The sequence below is a fragment of the Xylaria bambusicola genome, assembly GCF_022495145.1.
Source record: "Xylaria bambusicola strain CBS 139988 unplaced genomic scaffold F5B22scaffold_24, whole genome shotgun sequence".
Lineage (NCBI taxonomy): Eukaryota > Fungi > Ascomycota > Sordariomycetes > Xylariales > Xylariaceae > Xylaria > Xylaria bambusicola.
The window spans coordinates 1-17,890 of record NW_025953577.1 but is presented as its reverse complement, the minus strand read 5'-3'; the positions used below and the strand labels follow the sequence as shown (position 1 = coordinate 17,890).

Genomic DNA, 17,890 nt, shown 5'->3' with positions numbered 1-17,890 from the left:
GGAAATAGGAAAGTTGTTAGCGAATAGGCGATATGGACATCTCTAACACCCCTTTCTGCGCTGAAAGTAGGTGCCGTATATCTCACCCTCGAGTGACGCTCGAACTATTGTATCCGGAGCGTTGAATGTTCTGATTGACACTCCAGAGAGTCCAAGGCGGTTTCTCTTCTTTTTTCGGAGGGGAGGGGGGATGCTCATCATCTATCAAGTGAGGCATGTTATGTAATTTTATATAAGCAAACCCAAAGCCAATATAGGAAAGAGACGATGCCATGAAAACTCTATCCAGCCTAGGTCACGCCCGTTACGGTGCTCTAAGAAGCATTCAAATGAGAGACTTATATAGCGAATTCAGAATCGCTGGGTCGTCATGGCAAAGTGGGCATAGAACGGGAGTACCCTACGCCGAGAGATTTAGGGGTTTCTCTTAGATTGGCTTATTCAAATTCTTTTGATTTGAGATCATCTACGTGGATTACATATGTAAGTAAATAGACTACAACTGATCACTCCTGGCTAATGTACTAGCTTATTTCCCATAATAGATCAACTCCACTGCTTCATAAGGATGATCTCCGATGTTATCAGCTTATTGAGCTTATCTACGAAACCTCAGCACATGGGGCCAGGGTTAAGTAGGGATGTCTGAGAACGGTGTATCCATGCTTGTTACACGCGTACAAGCTATACAAGCTGTACTAGCTGAACATGTAGTTCGCCTCGCACTTCGGCCGTACGAAAGGCCATTGTAGGCTGTTCATGATCATTCAAAGACATGCAGGCAATGTTGGAAAGTGAGGTTATACAGACTTCGCTTCTCGAAACAGACCCTAGAGACCCAGGCGGTCTGGGCTGGCAGACCATTTGTATATAGAGTCGAGTCAAGCCACCAACAGCCGAGAAGGAGTTGGTTGGTCAAGGATTCATGCAGCCCTAGATGATCATTGTAATCTGAATAGCATTAAGTTCCAAGCCTAGTTATCTGCCCTTGTTATAATGCTAAGCAAACCTCCATGTACTATCCAAGCCATGATATAAAGCAGAAAGATATCGATTGATAAACTGTATACAATGGTAAAACGTACGGAGCCCAGTAGCTAGGCAGCATACGTGCTTCTTGTTTGTCAGACTGTAACAATTATGAATATATCACCGTGCGCCGTGTTGGTGGCTCTTCAATGGTAACGACTGTTACTGCGCAATGAGGAAGTACCATCTATTAGCAAAGCTTGCCCCTTTCTTATGTACACACTATATGAATAACTTGGGTAAGAATGTGAAAGATCGTTAATATAACTAGTCTCGTTTAAGCATCTGAATTAATGAAATTACTAGTTTTGAACATTTACTTAACAGGGAAATCATGCCTTCACACTTGGTTGAGGAATAATAACTAGAGTGTGTCAATCACCACATGCATTGAACTATAAAATCTAAGTGTATACATCATCAATGTTCCTCCCTGGTTAACAACGACAGCCCATGCGCCCGAGTTCAATCATCAACTTCAAAATACTCCAATATCCCATTCATCTCACTGCAACCTCTTGAACAAGACTTTGACTGTCGGGTCAGCAAGGACATTAACCTCGAACATGATATTCTTAGGCCGCCCAGTAACGCCATCCTCGAATTTGAAGTCGTAGTGCGAGAGGATGTACGCTAAGATAATCTTGATCTGATTGCTAGCAAAGAAGCGGCCCGGGCAGGCGTCGTTGCCGAATCCAAACTGCATGCTGTCGTACGATGTGCTTGCGAACTGGAACTTATTCGCATCCTCGGGCTTGCTGCGCAACTTGTAGAAGCGGAACCCGTCGAAGGCGTGCGGATCTCCCCATTCGACCGGTGCCTCATCTAGCATGTTCGTGTTGCATTGCACAATCGTGCCCGCGGGAATATGGAAGCCGTTCGAGAGATCAATGGGGATCATGGCTTTGCGCTGAAACGTTGCTAAGAAGATTGATTAGCTTGAGAATTTTACACAGCTGAGGGTTCTATTCTCACCAACTGAGGGGGGGTTATGTCTTTGTGACTCTTTCATAAAGCTGTCTAACTTTTTCATTTGCGTTAGATGTTGCTTTCGAAGCGCGCCATTGCTACTTTTTGTAACCTCGGCTATCTCTCTCCTTAGAGGCTCGATATATTCTGGCCTTGCTGCTAAGTCGTAGAGAGCATGAATAATAGCTAATCTAGTTGTGTGGATTGCAGCGGTCGCCGTCAACATTTGGAGATTTGCTAACTCCTTGTTGTCAAATGTTTTATCTCCGAGCTTTTTACCTCTTTGCTGCATCCATTCTATCATGTCATTGCATGGTTTCGATTCTTTCCCAATTGAATCCCTAGACCGCTTTTCTAATTCTGGGAGCACTGTAGAACTTCAAGTTAGTAATATTGTCAGATATATATTTGGGAGCCAACTGTCATGCAGGGATAATTCCGACGAGAAAGAAGCTGTTCTCATACGAAGTTCAATAAGGAACAACATGACATCAAGTTCCTTACAAAGTTCAAAAGCCCGACGGTGATCACCACGAATACAAGTCATCTCAGGCACGAGATATTGAGCTAGCGGCCTTAGACATGGGTGCCAGTGCTTCAGTTTCTCGCCTCCAGTCATGACATCTAGCGCGAACTTTGTGCTACATTGTAGCCATTCCTCATTACGACACATGCGACGACCAACGAAAATGCGAGCTGAAGCTTGTGCCACAACGCGGAGCAACTTCTCATGTAGATCTATCGGCGTCCAGTCTAGGATTCTTGTTAGTTCACATGTGCCTGGATAAGAGATGGGAAATTATACTCACCATCGCAGGGAGGGAACTGGATAGTAAAGCAGTGCGCAACTTCATTCTCGACGTCTTCAACGAAGTTACCAAGATTACGGTTTAGATCGATCTTGATAGCACCCAACATGATGTCACTCTCGTGATCGATCGTCGTGTATTGGCCAATATGACGCTGTCCTGTCAGCTATGATACTGATAAAGTGTAAACGCTTGATGGATACCAACATCGGCCAAAGCCTTCATGCCGCTAGCTTCATGTCGACTAAAAGGCTTCAACTCATGGGCGAATCTCCTCGGGAGGAACACGCGTGGGCCATCGGGAGTTGCAACCTGAAAGATACCGTCGTTGAACTGTGATGGGCATTAGAAACTTGAACGAACTTAGCAGCAGCTCTATCTAGCTTGCTTTCTCATAGCCTTCACGGAGCAAGGCGTCTGCTTGATGTACATAACGTGATTTGAGAGATTCGACATCACTTGTGTCTACTCCGACCGTGGGAACATCGAATTTTCTGGTCCTTCTAAAAAAGCGTTTAATAATACTTGCGACTAGTGCTGCCACACCTAGGGCGGGTACTGTCCATAGAGTTGGCGTCTGTAAGGCCTGCATTTCAAGGGTAATTATGGTTCGCTGTTTACACACAGAGAACAACGTGTGCTTGAATATTCCTGGTTCTGTTTTTTTTTTTTACTTTGAGGTGCAATGTTTCTGTATCTTTTTAATGATTATTACTTCTGTATTACGAGAGTGCTTGCATGATACCCCTGCCAATAAGCGCAGCCATAGCAACTACTTCTAGTTAGATATCTACTCTTTCACTGTTGAAAGTACGATGCAGTACTTTATGGCAATATTCTTTCTGACGACTTTTTATTCAGGTGGCTGCTACATATAGCACGTAATGTATAGTTAGATAAGGATCAAGTACTGTTTAGGTTTGCAGATTCGGCAGTTTTTAGGATAGTCCAGCTCTTAGTAAGACTGTAGTGTCATCGACTTGATAGCCAGCTTCATTGCTTCTTAGCTAACGTTGTCAAGACGTCCTGGAATATGGAGCCCGAGCAGTATTCGGTTACATCTGTTCCCGAGCAGCCACTGGGCTGTTAGCTAGAGGCTGCATAGGTGATAGTGTGCAGGCCATCGACTTAGCCCTGTTTCGAACGACTATGGGCTTAGACTACGTTGTGATTGCAACGTCACACGGGTAGCATCCCTTGGATGAACTACTAGACGACGAGTTGTCGCCACACTCCGAAGGTTATCAATGCATCCAACTTACATGTCACTGTGGAGATGATTCACTGCATTCAGAGTAAGTACTGATACGTATAGACTACGGAGAAACTCTGCTATCCGGAGACGAGGCTACGTCGGCGAATTGCAGCCACTGACACCATTTGCGCCACATCAGGAGAGACATATCGGAGTCCATACAGAGGAGTCCCTCTACACCTTTTATAAGACGCTAATGCAGCCAGAGTGACGTCGAAGAACATTAGCAGATTATCATTGCGCTACTTAATTGACATGTGCTTGGCCTGTAGCGAGATCCTGTTACTAATTCAATATTGTTAAGCATGTTGGGTCGTTGAGCCAACCACAACAGGTGGTTTGGTGCGCATGATTGTGATGAGTGGGGTGTTGAATCAGCTTCGAAGAAGCAAAACTGTCTCGGCAGGTAGGAATATACCTTTTGTATCTCGGATCTACGTGTAATACGCTGAGTTTTCAGGATTACACCAAGCCTTGAGCTTCGTCGGTATGGTTTGGGCCATACTCGGTAGTCTGCTCCGGATAGAAGCGTGACTTATCGTACGTAGTTATCGTATAGCCCCCGATATCTAAAGCCGAGACAAATGGTGGTGCGAGGTAGTCGTTGAACACGTGACAGGTTGCTCTCGTTCCTCGGCAATCGTGAATCTGTATACTTATGTAGGACAACTCGGCTCTTACAGCGAGGGTATACTGCTGATGAGAAGTACATACTACTACTTATGTAAGTAGTATCCAAAGTTCCAAGCACATCTAAATTTGGATTGGTCGTTGTGGAGTTTGCTGCAGGCCAGGGTTGCGTTGGTTGCAGTGCCTCCAACTGCTACCAAGTAGAACTAACAGAACTAACCCAAGACAGAACTCTAGGTATCTACTCTCTTAGTACATTGCTTAACAGATTGGATAACTATGACCATTTTCTAGCAGTATACATGCAGATCAATCCCACAAGAGTTCGATACACAGTTTCCTACCTAGAAGATGGTATGGGGAACATTTCAGTATACTGCCATCTTTCCAGTGTAGCATAATCAGGGTTGTCGTTGTTGTTTGGTACTTTGGCTTTATGGCCTTGGCATCGGATCATGGACACTTGCAATGAACAAGACTAAGAGGATGTATTCTCCCAAGGAGACTACTGGTACGCATAGTTACATGTACAGGAACTAAACACCCAATGACAGAAACCTACCTACTTATATAGTACTATTAGTAGTATTACTTACATTAGTCTATGAGGCCTACTCTGATTCGGGCTGCGCAAGTTCATTCTCTCCTGAATTGGATTAGCCAAGTGCCATCTACACGTGCACATATCCAGGATCATCCCAGTCGGCTTCGGTGTGGGCTGGCAATGACTAGGTACGTAATGTTTATACTACTCTACTTATGTATGTAGGTATGTACTACTACTTATGTGCAGATCTGTATGGAGCTAATGTGCATTATACAGGCGTTCACGCATATATGTATGTATGTATGTCTGATCCTTCCAATGCCCATGTCTGTGCCCACGCAGCTTCGCTTCCCAGTGATTCATTCTCATGGTTCGACTGGGCGTCGGCACGCACCGTACTGAGTAATCCCACCCTGCCCCCTCATCCGCGCTCAGAGATCTAGCCAGAAATCTAGCTTACCAACGGCTTCGTCTCTGCCCGCCCTGTGTCACCATGATCTGCAGCCACCGTCTCTGGGCATCTCCATCGGATAGCGCCTTGACTCTTGTTCCTTGCTTTGCGGTAGGTATATTGGTATTAGTGAGACCGCGCTTTAGCCTGCATACTAGAGCGATGGGGGGGCAACTCTTGCCATGACTTGGACATCGATCGACCCCCCGAGGGACTGATAAAGCGAAGGCGCGAGTACTCACTGAAACATACAGAGCAAATTGAACAATTCACCTCCAGTTAAAGAGGGGGGGAAAAAAGAGGAAAAAAGCCTCGCAGATAGGAAACAGCAACATGGCTATCTCGGCGACACCGACAGTGACGAGCGCACCACCCGAGCTGATCGCAGCCTCATCAGCGATACTACCCGGCCTGAGACTCATTGACCCGAAGAGGCTCGATCCGCGAAGCGACGGAGAGATTGCTGCGTGGCTCCGGCAGCCGCACCCTATCACCTCCGACAAGAATGTCTGGGCATTCTGGCATTCCGGTTTTATAGTACGCGTGCAGCATCTCCCGTGACTTGCTCCCTACGAGATGTAACATACCTAATGCTGGGATCTCCAGAACCTGCCCCCCTGGGTTCAGCGCAACATAATCGGCTGGGTTCGACGGCTTGGACCTGAGTGGACTGTCCACGTCGTCGATCACGTGCAGGTAAGCTGTTTCTTCTCGCTCATGAAAGCTGGACCAAGACTGATTGGCCCCGCGTGTTGTAGGGCTCCGACACAAACGTCACTCACTACGTAGAAAGCTCCTACTTCCCTGATTGTTTCAATAACCACACCATGGATGGCCCTACGGTTGGAGCACATTCGGGGGACTTGGTTCGATTACCCCTCGTTTGGAAGTACGGCGGTGTGTGGCTGGACGTAGGTACATTCCTGTTTCGATCTATCGACGACATCTGCTGGAAGCAGATCGAAGACCCTGCCACTCCTTATGAGATAGCAGGCTTTGTGATTGAGATGCGGCCAGGCGTGGATTGCATGCTCAATGGTTTCGTTGCTGCGAAGAGGCACAACCCATTCATCAAACGCTGGCATGACATTTACTTGGCGTTGTGGGAAGAGGTGAGCAACGCGCACGGTTTCCACAAGCATCCCCTCTTGCGACACCTCCCCCTTCTGAACCCGCCCGTGCAGAAGCTCAACTGCCCTGACCTGAATGTGATGATGGAGTCGTTCAGTGATTATCTGGCTGCCTTTATGTGTTTCGAACGGTTGCGCAAGCTGATCGATCCGGCCGACGGCTTCAATGGCCCCGAGTATTACTCTAATCACATGTTGCTGTTCCCTGCGCTGCAGGAGACGTACTACTTCCAGCAGCAGACTAACTGGTCTGGAACTCGTCAGTTCGAGCTCCTCACAGCGAGACGGACAGGCGAGGGTGTAGTGAAGGACGAGAAATGGCAAGCGGCCGAGAAGTTTGTCACCGACGCTCTCGCAAACACTGCTACCATGAAGTTGTCCCACGGTCCGCCTGACGCCTTGAACTCGTTCTTAGCTGACCTGTGGGACTCCAAGGAACACCAAGACAAGGATAACATAGACGGCACGTTTGCCGCATACCTGAGATATGGCAGCGTGCACTTTGAACAGACGCGCGAGATGGTACCTGTCAAGATGGATTGGCCGTCCGAGGAGATTCTAACTTGTGGCGTGCTTGAGCCAAAACACATAGACTAGAGAGACTTCATATCGCGAGTTCAGTCCAATTCTTCGATAGAACCTTAGATGTTTGATTTAATTTAATGAGAGTATTGACCCAGCAATGAAATGCTGATTGTGTTACAGAGTAAATGACCGCTGCGAATGGTAAAAAACTGATTTGTACGTGTAGTGCCCTGCGCTCCTATTGTTGTGCCATGCGCGAAGGGCTAAAGATGATAAATAGTCACAGGTTGAAGGGGGGGGACGAAATGGGAAAGGAAAGTATTTACAGTCTTCCGCTCGCTCTCATCACATATAGTACACTCTTCACAGCTAACCCTAAGATCCTCATACCTTTTCATTAATCAACGTACGACAAGTCAATCAGAACCTCTCTTTTCTCATTTACTTGACTGCTATCCAGGTATCGACGGGAGTAGTAACTAAATGACGACATTAGCATGATGTCCGATGGAATGAGATGCATATGTTACACCAACCTCCAATAAGCCGTGCCGGTAGCCAATCGTTGGCAACCCCTGACATATTCCCTGATATCCGCATTGAGCTGCTCGTCTGTGTCGCTCCAAGGCAACCTCTCTTCCGCAGCCACACAGATGGCGTAGTGCTCGCGGATCAGATCAAGGACCTTGTCCACCGCGCTGCGCAGAGAGATATTGTACTTGTTCATGAATAGGAGGACTATATTCTCGAGTTGTGAGACTCGCTTGATGAAAGGAAGTTAGCTTACTGTTCTCTCGGGGTTTAAGGGAAATGAGGCGGTGCGGTAGGACTCAACGGGGAAGGGAAACTGACGAATTCCTTCTGCAGGGACAGCACGTCGTTGAGCAGGATTGTGATCTTGGTGCATTCTTGCACAATGAACTCCACGGCCTCATGGTATCGAATGAAGTCCGGCAGCTCGAATTCCATCGCGTACTCGTTCTGCGTGATGCTGGGTATCACGCCCACATCGTCGGATCGGATCTTGAAGTGGTACCACGGGTCAGGTAAGTAGGGCCCCTGGCGCACACGCTGCTGGCGGCCGACACCGTTCACGTAATCGTGGAGTTCGAGGCGAAGACGTTCGGTCGCAACCGGGCCGAGGCCTACGCGCAAATCCCTTAGGATGGGATAGAACATCTCCACTGATCCCCGTGATCCCTCGGGAGGGGAGTAGTTCGGGTTTGGCCCAAGGCAGTCGTCAATGCACTGGTTTGTCTCTTCGCAACATCGGCGAGTGCCTTCATCGTCCTCTGTAAGCTCGCCGCCGGTATCGATCTCTGCTTGACTTAGCCTCCATGTACAGCTAGTAGGTGCAAAACTACAGGGCCACTTCCCCCTTTTACTTACCATCGTCCCAGAAGAATATCCAGTATAAGAACTGTGTGAGAACAAGCATCTTGTCTTTCTTGCAGTGTGGGTAATACACGGCTGTCAGCAGCGTGTAATTGCCGCGAAGTCTATGCTTGGCTTTCTTTTTCTCGTCTATATTAACGCTGTGCAACCGGTCAACTTAACCGCATGTGGCACTACATGTAAGACACTTCGGCATTCAGGACTTACGTGGGAAGCCACTCATCAATTTTATTGTTAATTTCGTCGACATCTGGTTGGACCTCGCTTGGCCATGCCGGCATCAGGGACAGGATGTCAGGTACCAACACCTTCTGATTCAACACTCGTTTGATGAGGTTCTTGCGCTCATTCTCTGGTTCAAGAGCAGTCATTGGGCTTGGGGCCCAGACCCTTTCGATAGCTAAGACCATCGTGTAAAGAAATGTTGAAAAGGGGCAGTAGACAGTGAAGTTAAGCTGCTGTGTATAGCATGTATTCATGATACCAACCATTGCAGAGGCATAGGGCTGCCTGGCCACCTTTTAAACCTGGGAAGTAAAGCTATCATGACTAGGACTCGGCCGAATACCGACACACGTAACGGCAATCTTCGGCTCCTCGGTGCTATTCAAAGAAACTGGCCTTATAGAACAAACTGCTTGTATGTGTACCTTGTGGGATGTTAGGGACAGGGGTCAGTCAGACTGAGGGCTATGTTAGCAGTTGAATCTTACTGGCTGTGCATCTAACGGATTAAACTGTCCGTGTGTGTATGTGCCAGACTGTGGCAGTTAAAATCCACATAGATGATGTTTACTATACACCCCACGAACGGTCATCTGACTTAGTTCCAGATCATGGATTTTACAATCCTGCTTCCACTTTGGTCCATACTGACTGATGAAAGACCACAGACCGAAGACAATGAATGTCTCACCATTCTCTATGGAAAGAGTATTTTCTACTACATTTTAGCCGTGCAAACAGTACGAAGTATAGGTGTGTAAGTGAGGATTAAGGGATACTGTACATAACGGCCTAAGGCAATTTCTGCGCTAACGGAGAGGTCCGCATGTGTGACGCTCTCCTAGCTAGTCAATGCTAAAAACTGCCTCGCAGGGTGACGCTCCTTGGGCATGCCAGGGCATATTTTCTTTTTACTTGACACGATGATCCTACGGCGGTGGATGGGCTCGGTAGATGCTGCGTAGATGAAGAGGGACTATCTACCCGTAACGGAGATAGTTCGTATTGTTTTTCCTGGTGTGCCGAGGCGGCGTGCTGCTTCCTCTTTGGCAAAATAAATAAAAGATCAAGATACCTGCTGGGATCCGCATCGCCTCCTTAGATACTCAGGGCGCTAATGTAAAGTGCGCTTGAAGCCCCGTATAAGCAGAGGAAGTGGTCTCCTTTGGGGGTCATCTATGTTAACTACATGTGGCTCTTCATCGGATCACCACTGGATAAACATGATGTTCTCCAATAGAAAGCAGCTATCTCGTCGTAAGCATTTCTAGAACGGAGAATGGAGAATATGGTGTTATTACCTAAGAGGTTAACAAGTACCCGTTGGTTTGGTAACTAACAGCAAGGATACTCCTGGGAACTACAGCACTGCGTCACACCCCCAAGGCGGGCCGAGACATAGTGCCAAGACAGATATTTAGAGTTATATCGGAATGGACGTAGCACAAACGGTAGGATTGTCACTGAATTCAGCAGCCTCTGGGTCGGCGGTAAAACGTTCAATCGTCGAGACGGTCCGTGCGGCAACGGGATAGTTTTTCAAAGCATCTGCGATGTGCTAGGAGATACTGGTCATAGAGGTAGAGTGACCAGCGGGTTGCTCTGCGTCCCGAATAGCGAAATGGCAACGCGGATGGGCCATCTCGGAGGGATAATCATGTACAGAGCTATAGTGCGATGCTTCCGATCCTTCAGGCGGCTGCCTACGGCACACGTCAACCTCAAGTCCTCAGCAAGACTGACGAAGAGAGATGCGAGTGACAGAAGGTGGAGCGCCTAAAGCACCCGAGTGTGTCCAGAACCAACAGCTTGCCTAGCACTAAGGAGATGTGTGGTGAGAAATGGTGTGATACCGAGCCGGGCTGAGTTGCTAAGTAATGGGAGTGTAGGGATGTAGTTCGTGGGAACGCCATTCGAGGCATGTGATCTTGGCCTGCCTGCATGTAGGAGCGATGTGTCTAATAGGTATCGACATACTCAACTAATGCCATAAAAGAAAACGTTACTGGTACATATTTCGAATATTGTAAGTATCTTCATGTGCAGATACTGAGGAGATCTCTGCGAGTCTCATGTGGCCCTGCCACGCCTCGAGAAGCACGTGGCGTGCATACTTAAGTATTGAGGTACATACATATATCTATGTACACAGTACTCTTCAAGTACCTATACCTAACATGGAGTATGCGTTATGGCCTATCTACAGTACCCTATGTAGGTAGGTACAGTAGGTAGGTAGGTAGTAGACAGGGTCCCTACGCCCCCTAGCCGCCCTGAGTCGATGGCATATAGGCACCTCTATAACACCCTGTGATAGTTACCTTATCACCCCGCTACCCACTAAGCCCACCATCTGAACCACTGCCTCGGCGTGCGTAGCATTACATGCTAAACTACCTGTACCTGTACTTGTACGTAGGTGTCTGGTAGGTGGTTGAGTGCAGAGCAAGTGCCTGCCAACACACGTAGTACCTACCGCAAAGTAGGTCGATCGTAGGTGTAAGTACCCAAGTACATATCAGTAGTAGGAACTTAATCAAATGCATACCTTATGTACATATGTAGGTAGTATGTCTACCCAGTAGGTACTTACTTACTTCTTCAAGTAAGTATACCCAAGGTAAGTCTAAGGTAAGTAGGTACATGTAGTTAGTGTGGTATCGGTCCCCGGGAGGGCCCGCAACCTACCTGCAGCCCGGGTACAGCCCGAATAGGCGTACTGCATGCATTCTCCACTATGCTGCAGCCCCTCCAAACTCGCATCGCATCTGCGCATCTGTACTTCGTACTATGTACATCTCTCCGCTTTGCGCTCTCCGATCCTCCCAGTCCCGATCTTATCAGCCTGGCATAATTCCCTATCTCGACGCACTGACATGCCATTGTGCGCCGTCACTGCATCACTGGATGGTGATACTATAGGTCGCCGTGCTTGGTGTTGCATCCGCTAGCCACGTGCCACAGTCTCAACCGACTCTGGTGACTTGACAACCTCGAACTATGTACTGGTAGGGACTGTCCGCCGGCGAGCTGAATTGCGACGACCCCAGAAACAGCCGAGTAGACGGGTGGCGCCGATGAGCTACGATATCACGCCTATCTCGAGTTCGGGGCTCTCAACCGCCATAGTAGGACGGCAATGTTTCCTGCAAGTTATTATGTTGACGTAGGGCATCTAACCTAAGCACTAAGTAAGTGGTTCAGTATGTGTCCCGCAATGCTGACGCTATGCAATTGTCAAGCTTCGAGCATCCGCTACGTCATTCTGTCTGTCTTGCCTATGCCTATCTATAGTTTGCTACCGGACACATTCCTCGACGCCGGCGGGCTCCATGCCCAATCCCTACCCTGATGAACGGGGGGGAGGCAAAAGAAGGTGTAGGTGATTGACCGTCTGGTGAGCCTCATTGGCTGTGTGACACTCCATCGCCCTTTTCAGCTGGGTACTAAGTCGGTGTTATGACTTCATATGCTTGTGTTGGGAGATAGTGTAAATATGTGTGCCTACCGCCGCAATAAGATTACTAATAGTCGAGGACGAATTAGGCAGAAGTCGTCCCTATTTAGGTCTATATTGCGAAGCTGTTAAATGTAGGGAGCCACAGCAGCCGCTTTTCAAGCCTCGTTGGTCTCGGATAAAATTCCCTCGTCTGGGATGCAAGGCTTATGACGAAGGGACGTAAGAGCAAACGCTCGAACAATACCAGCTCCTTGGGTGAGAGCGTGGCAGTTACACCAGGAGATGTGTCCCACTCAAGTTCTCGTTATGGTTTCAGCAAACTCGGTATGTCAATGGCTCTTATTTAGTGTCGAATAATTATATATATTCCGGTCGCAGTATTATCCGATGATCACAGTAACGGCACTCAAATCAGCCTTACCACTCGTTAAGTATTCGGTTGCTTCTAAGCCTCAATGATACGTCATCCCAGCAGACACATTATTCCCTCTTGATTCCTTGGGATTCTGGTTCAATGATTACTGGTGCCTTGTGATGTCAACTTTGCTGAATTATTTTTATCAGGTCCTTCTACCATTCATTTTGAAACACGACAATTATTATGGTGATTCAACGAAAAACGTCAATGCATCAATAAGCTAAGTGCCGTCCTCGAGATAATACATTGAGGCCCCTCCTACATCATAAGCTTTATAAGCAGTCTCAAATCATCACTAGCTATTGAAAAATAAAATCGCCTAGTTTTATACATTGCCTATTTATATATAGCAAAACGCAGTTAAGACGCAGTTAGCAGCGGCTTAGCCAATAACAAGGCAGGGCCCGATGTTACCTCGACTATTATACTTGGTCCTCTAATAAAGGTAATGTAACACCAAAGCAACAGTAGCATCGGTTGCGGTAGACCATCCTTCTGGAGCTCTAACGTATCATGTGTCAGGCCGATGTACTCTAGTGATGTTCACAGATCACATGCTCCTTCTAGGTCACTCTTAAAATCTTATTGCTTACTTCGCATCAGAATGCGCACTGGTATTATGGGTAAGCGAAGACACATGTACTGATGAAGTAACCCGTTGCGCACATTCTCTTATAAAATGAATCAGCTGGACGCTGATCCTTTCCCTCCAAATTTAGGCGGCGTCGTCAACTACTTTCTCAGATACCTTTCCATCAGCTTGAACAATAACCTTGTCGATCTTCTGCGAGGCCTTAACAGGATTTGGCTGATCGTAAACCCATTCCAGTTGTTCAAGGGTACGGCCCTGAGATTCCACACTAAACCAAGCGTCAGTGAGAGCACAAGATAGAATGGTAAAACTGGTAAAAAGTCAACTCACCCGAATAGATACCAAGAAGCTGCTTCGATCACATCCCAACCAACAAAGACATAGATATACTTGTAGCCGATATTATGAAGGCCGATAGGGCCGGCGAATTGGTTGATGAAACCTAGGATATTGACAATGACGGCCGATGCTGCTAACCCCTTGGCTCGCATAGTCGTCTCCAATGCCTCTGAGGGAATGACACCTTGCAGAGGGGTGTACGTAAAGGAGAAGACAATGTTGAACAAGAAATACGATGCCAAGGCACCCTTAGCGTATGACTCCTGAATATTTTTCCCTTGCGATTCTAGCGCAGCAGATAAGCCCGAGTTGAGAGCAAGGGCGACAGCGCATGCTACATATCATCAGTACTCTTTAATGGTAACATCAAGACATAAAAGCTTACCAAAAGTACCATATACTAGGACAGGTCGTCGTTTCATTTTATCAGTCAGTGATACAGCGGTAAGGGCGCCCTATCGATAAATTCGATCAGTCACCACCATTCATGGAGGTTTCTTCCATATGTTTGAGAGCTAGGGGCAAAACCATCTTGTCGGAACATGTCGCGTTCACTGGGGGTATGTGAAATAGAATATAGCACTGACCACTGCAGATAAGGCGGAGTTAAGTAGGTTGTATCCGAGCTGCGAAGATACCGACTTGATCCCGATCTGCTCGAAGATAGTCGTGTTGAAGTATCCAAGTCCATTGCCAGAGAACTGACCGAAGACGGAAATCATAACAACCTGTGCGAATCGCCAACGGCCGTTATGAGTCAGTAAAAGGGGCCGGTCTAGCACATGTGTTAGCCATTCACAAGCCATTTCACGCTACAACAACATCACGACCCAAACTTACAGTCCCAAGGCCTCTTATCAATACCATCCAAGCGAATACCTTCTCGCATTTCCTCAATTTCAAGACGCACCAATCGGGAGTTCGGGTCGCCATTTCCATGATACTTGACAAGAAACTCGAGGGCTGCGTCGGTCTTGCCGTTGGCCATAAGCCATCGGGGGCTTTCGGGTATAAACCAGATGGTGAACATCACAATCACACACGCGAAGGCCTGTAGGATGAGAGGAATTCTCCATGACCAGCTGCTTGGGATGTATTGAGTGCCAAACACAATAGCAGCAGCAGGGATAGATCCTCCGAACCATCCACAGTTGTAGAAGCCTATAACCCCCGGCTATTAGACAAAACAGGGCCTAAGGCAAACTTCCGAGCATCTTACCTGTGGCACGGCCACGCCAGTGAGGAGGTGAGATCTCCATGGCATAAGCCGGAGCGCTGACTGTCATGGTGGCGATGCCCACTCCAAGAACGAAGCGTCCTACAACGAATTGCGGAATTGTTGAGCTGCTCGCAATAATTGCAGTGCCAATGATTATAATGATACCGCCAGTGAACATGGTTTTACGACGACCGAGTTTGTCTGCAATGATAGCGGCGAATGGCGCACCGACAATCGAGCCTCTGTATCCAGACTTAGGTTAGCGATCAAGTAGCTCCCCTTAAATTTGGGTGAACTAACACTGTATATAGAGAAAATAGAACCGAAACGGTTGGTCCAGTCGTGCCACTATGGAACACGTCTTGAAACTGTTTCATGGCGACAATACCAGTCAGAAGGGACCCTAGATACAGCCAGGCGTTAGTCATTTTTCTTTAATACGAGTGAAATCAGGAGTCTTACCATCGTAACCATTGGCGCAGGCGCAAAGAAAGGCCGTGAAGATAGCCACTATAGCAGCTGTAAGTATCTTCTCAAGAATAACTAACGCGGGATGGCGACAAACAGTATAGTGTCCGCGATTCTTTACTCCATGGCTCGATCTTGCTTTCCTGGATGGCTGCGTACAGTTCTGCCTATGCTTCTTCGTTAGTTTGCAAGGACAGAAAAGGAGTATTGTACAGCAGCCAACCATCGGACTCACTCACATTCTGCACCTCTTTGGCCTTCGCGCCCTCAATGTTGGCAGTCTTGCCAGCCCCTTCGCTCACCACCACAACTGGCTCTATGTGAGTTGACACAGTCGCGCCACCACCATTGTTATCAAGCTTCAAGTCACCCATCCCGTCCGTGCTTGACCTATGTGCTATTCCGTTAAAAGGGTTCAGACCAGAATGTGCCGATAATCCCCGGCATGCTCAGCAGTGTCCGCCGAATACACTGACTGTTCGATTCAGAGTGGCCGCTCAGAGACTTATAACTGTGAATCTCATCCCCAGCTTACCCCAACTTTTCGATCACAAAGGAGGCCCCAAAAGGGAAAGCGGGCCGCTCGCCTCCGCGACCAGACAAGTAATAAGTGCAGGGTTCAAGGGCCATGCTGTCTCGGGTACTGCGAGTTCGTACGCTGTTGGTCGTTTGGAGTGATCCGCATTGCATTCTTAACGTCTGCGGGTCACAAGTTCTAGATGTTCCCATCTCCGCCCATATCGCGCTTACTCAACCATCATGACTGTAGTTTTACGAACCGTTGGGTAATGCCACCTTCCCGAGGCTGACGGGAGCCTTCTGTTGCGGCCGCTCGAGGTTCAGGGGGCCAATACCACAGTCGGCTCCTCAAGCCGTGTTGCCGAAAGACCCTGTAACCTCGCCCGCGTTCGGCGGTCAGGACCCCAGCATTTAGCGAGATTCCTCAATTTGCGACACTGCACAAGTATACCCGCTAGCCTGGGTTCTACAGTTCGAAATCGTTAAAGACAGGGGTCACACGTGTCAGGTTCTAGCTGGATGCATCATATAAAGTGTTACTCACGTTGAATTACGCTACACTAAGCGCATTCGAACGATGAGTTTAGGTCCAGGTCCCGAGAGCTTGGGATCGGGCCATGGTATCGCCAACATCAGCTCTTCTGTCAGCGAACCACGGCAAACACTTGTCCTGATTGCGAGGTTACATGTAGCTCACCCTTAATACCTACTATAGGTTTGGGTCACAAGTATACATCAGGCTTAGGACGGTAGGCTAACACCTAGGTGATGGACATATACGACCTCAACCTAATACTGTAGCAGGCAGCAATAAACATGAGAAGGTGTTTCACCCCATGGATATGTCAATAATATACTTATGTAATATTAGTCTAGAATTTTAGTTCCCGAAGCAGCAACCAACTCCGTAGCCAAACATCTTTCGCTAACGCACCTTGGCCTAACAGTGGTAAGCATCTGTAATTGTACGTACGAGAGAGAGGGTTTTCCCGCCAATCTTACCGCCTTGGCTCTTGAGCGTTTTTCGTTCGCCCCAACGTCGTGCATTCAGAAGCAGCTAGACTAACACACATATAAATAGCGCTCAATTCTCTCTGACAGGTCTCAGCTTCTTTAAAGTTCGTTGTCGGTACTATCGGCCCGCTGAGTTTCCTGTATTGCTGCGCCGCCGGTGGGTTCACAAGAATGGGGGTTGCGGCCTATTTTGGCCCTTGCTGAACATCGAAATTCGCGCCGGATTCCTAATTTCTTGTGCTTATGACCGCTCCTAGCGATATCAGCTTAGTTCCTTCGTATAGCTGATGATCACCTTGCTTAGTGAACACGACATATTCTATCGAGGTCTAGAATGCCATTCAGAACGCTCAAAAGCCACTGAGGCGAGGAAGCCTTATATCCTTCTATTTTCGCGAGATGCCTACTTGCGTTATGACAAAATTCAAGCGCCCGCAGCGACTACCGGTATTATGAGGCGAAGTTACACGTGCCTAGTTCGAATATTGCCGATATAGCCATTTATGTCCAGAACTTTACAGCTAAACAGCCTTGAAATGTCTGAAAAGGCTCGCAAAAATGTAGTTCCCCTGTAATCTATTTGCTACTGTACCGGATCAGGTTTGAGACCGGTGTGGCTACATGTCATTTGGTGCTACCTACATGCGGTTATGTTAAATCGACTGACATAAATGTACGAGTGCAGACAAGCGAGACAGGTGGCGCATCTGTGCCAATTCTGCTATGAAGTACTAAACTCAGATGACGCTGGAGCAAGGAATTTCAATTCCTTCCTTGTCCCCATTGCATCTATTGTAAGCAGTTGTTACACGTGTAACCTCTGTACCGGTTGAAGCATGCAGTTCGCCTTGCACTTCGGCCGTACGAAGGACCATTGCAGGCTGTTCATGACCTTC

General features: G+C 47.8%; 4 protein-coding genes across 4 annotated transcripts; 1 reads left to right on the top strand and 3 right to left on the bottom strand.

Annotated features, from left to right (window-relative positions):
• Positions 1-1,401: 1,401 nt before the first annotated feature.
• F5B22DRAFT_608739 (cytochrome P450) lies at positions 1,402-3,715 on the bottom strand. Its single transcript, XM_047975092.1, has 6 exons — positions 3,196-3,715; positions 3,015-3,140; positions 2,808-2,961; positions 2,503-2,751; positions 2,005-2,367; positions 1,402-1,950 (listed from the first exon to the last, which is right to left on the bottom strand). The coding sequence occupies exons 1-6, from the start codon at positions 3,397-3,399 to the stop codon at positions 1,535-1,537; spliced, it is 1,512 nt and encodes a 503-aa protein (XP_047830185.1). The 5' UTR covers positions 3,400-3,715; the 3' UTR covers positions 1,402-1,534.
• A 2,308-nt stretch (positions 3,716-6,023) lies between these two features.
• On the top strand, positions 6,024-7,824 carry F5B22DRAFT_656384 (capsular polysaccharide synthesis protein-domain-containing protein; the record flags this gene model as incomplete). Its single annotated transcript, XM_047979957.1, has 3 exons — positions 6,024-6,227; positions 6,297-6,386; positions 6,449-7,824. 3 exons carry the CDS (start codon positions 6,024-6,026, stop codon positions 7,415-7,417), a joined length of 1,263 nt encoding a protein of 420 aa, XP_047830184.1. The 3' UTR covers positions 7,418-7,824.
• Positions 7,743-9,150, bottom strand: F5B22DRAFT_647068 (terpene synthase; the record flags this gene model as incomplete). Its single annotated transcript, XM_047978815.1, has 5 exons — positions 7,743-7,824; positions 7,882-8,108; positions 8,198-8,664; positions 8,735-8,880; positions 8,948-9,150. The coding sequence occupies 5 exons, from the start codon at positions 9,148-9,150 to the stop codon at positions 7,743-7,745; spliced, it is 1,125 nt and encodes a 374-aa protein (XP_047830183.1).
• Positions 9,151-13,558: 4,408 nt separating this feature from the next.
• On the bottom strand, positions 13,559-15,835 carry F5B22DRAFT_636731 (putative MFS lactose permease; the record flags this gene model as incomplete). Its single annotated transcript, XM_047977333.1, has 10 exons — positions 13,559-13,703; positions 13,766-14,108; positions 14,160-14,229; positions 14,362-14,549; positions 14,615-14,935; positions 14,994-15,235; positions 15,294-15,396; positions 15,456-15,503; positions 15,559-15,628; positions 15,701-15,835. 10 exons carry the CDS (start codon positions 15,833-15,835, stop codon positions 13,559-13,561), a joined length of 1,665 nt encoding a protein of 554 aa, XP_047830182.1.
• Positions 15,836-17,890: the final 2,055 nt, after the last annotated feature.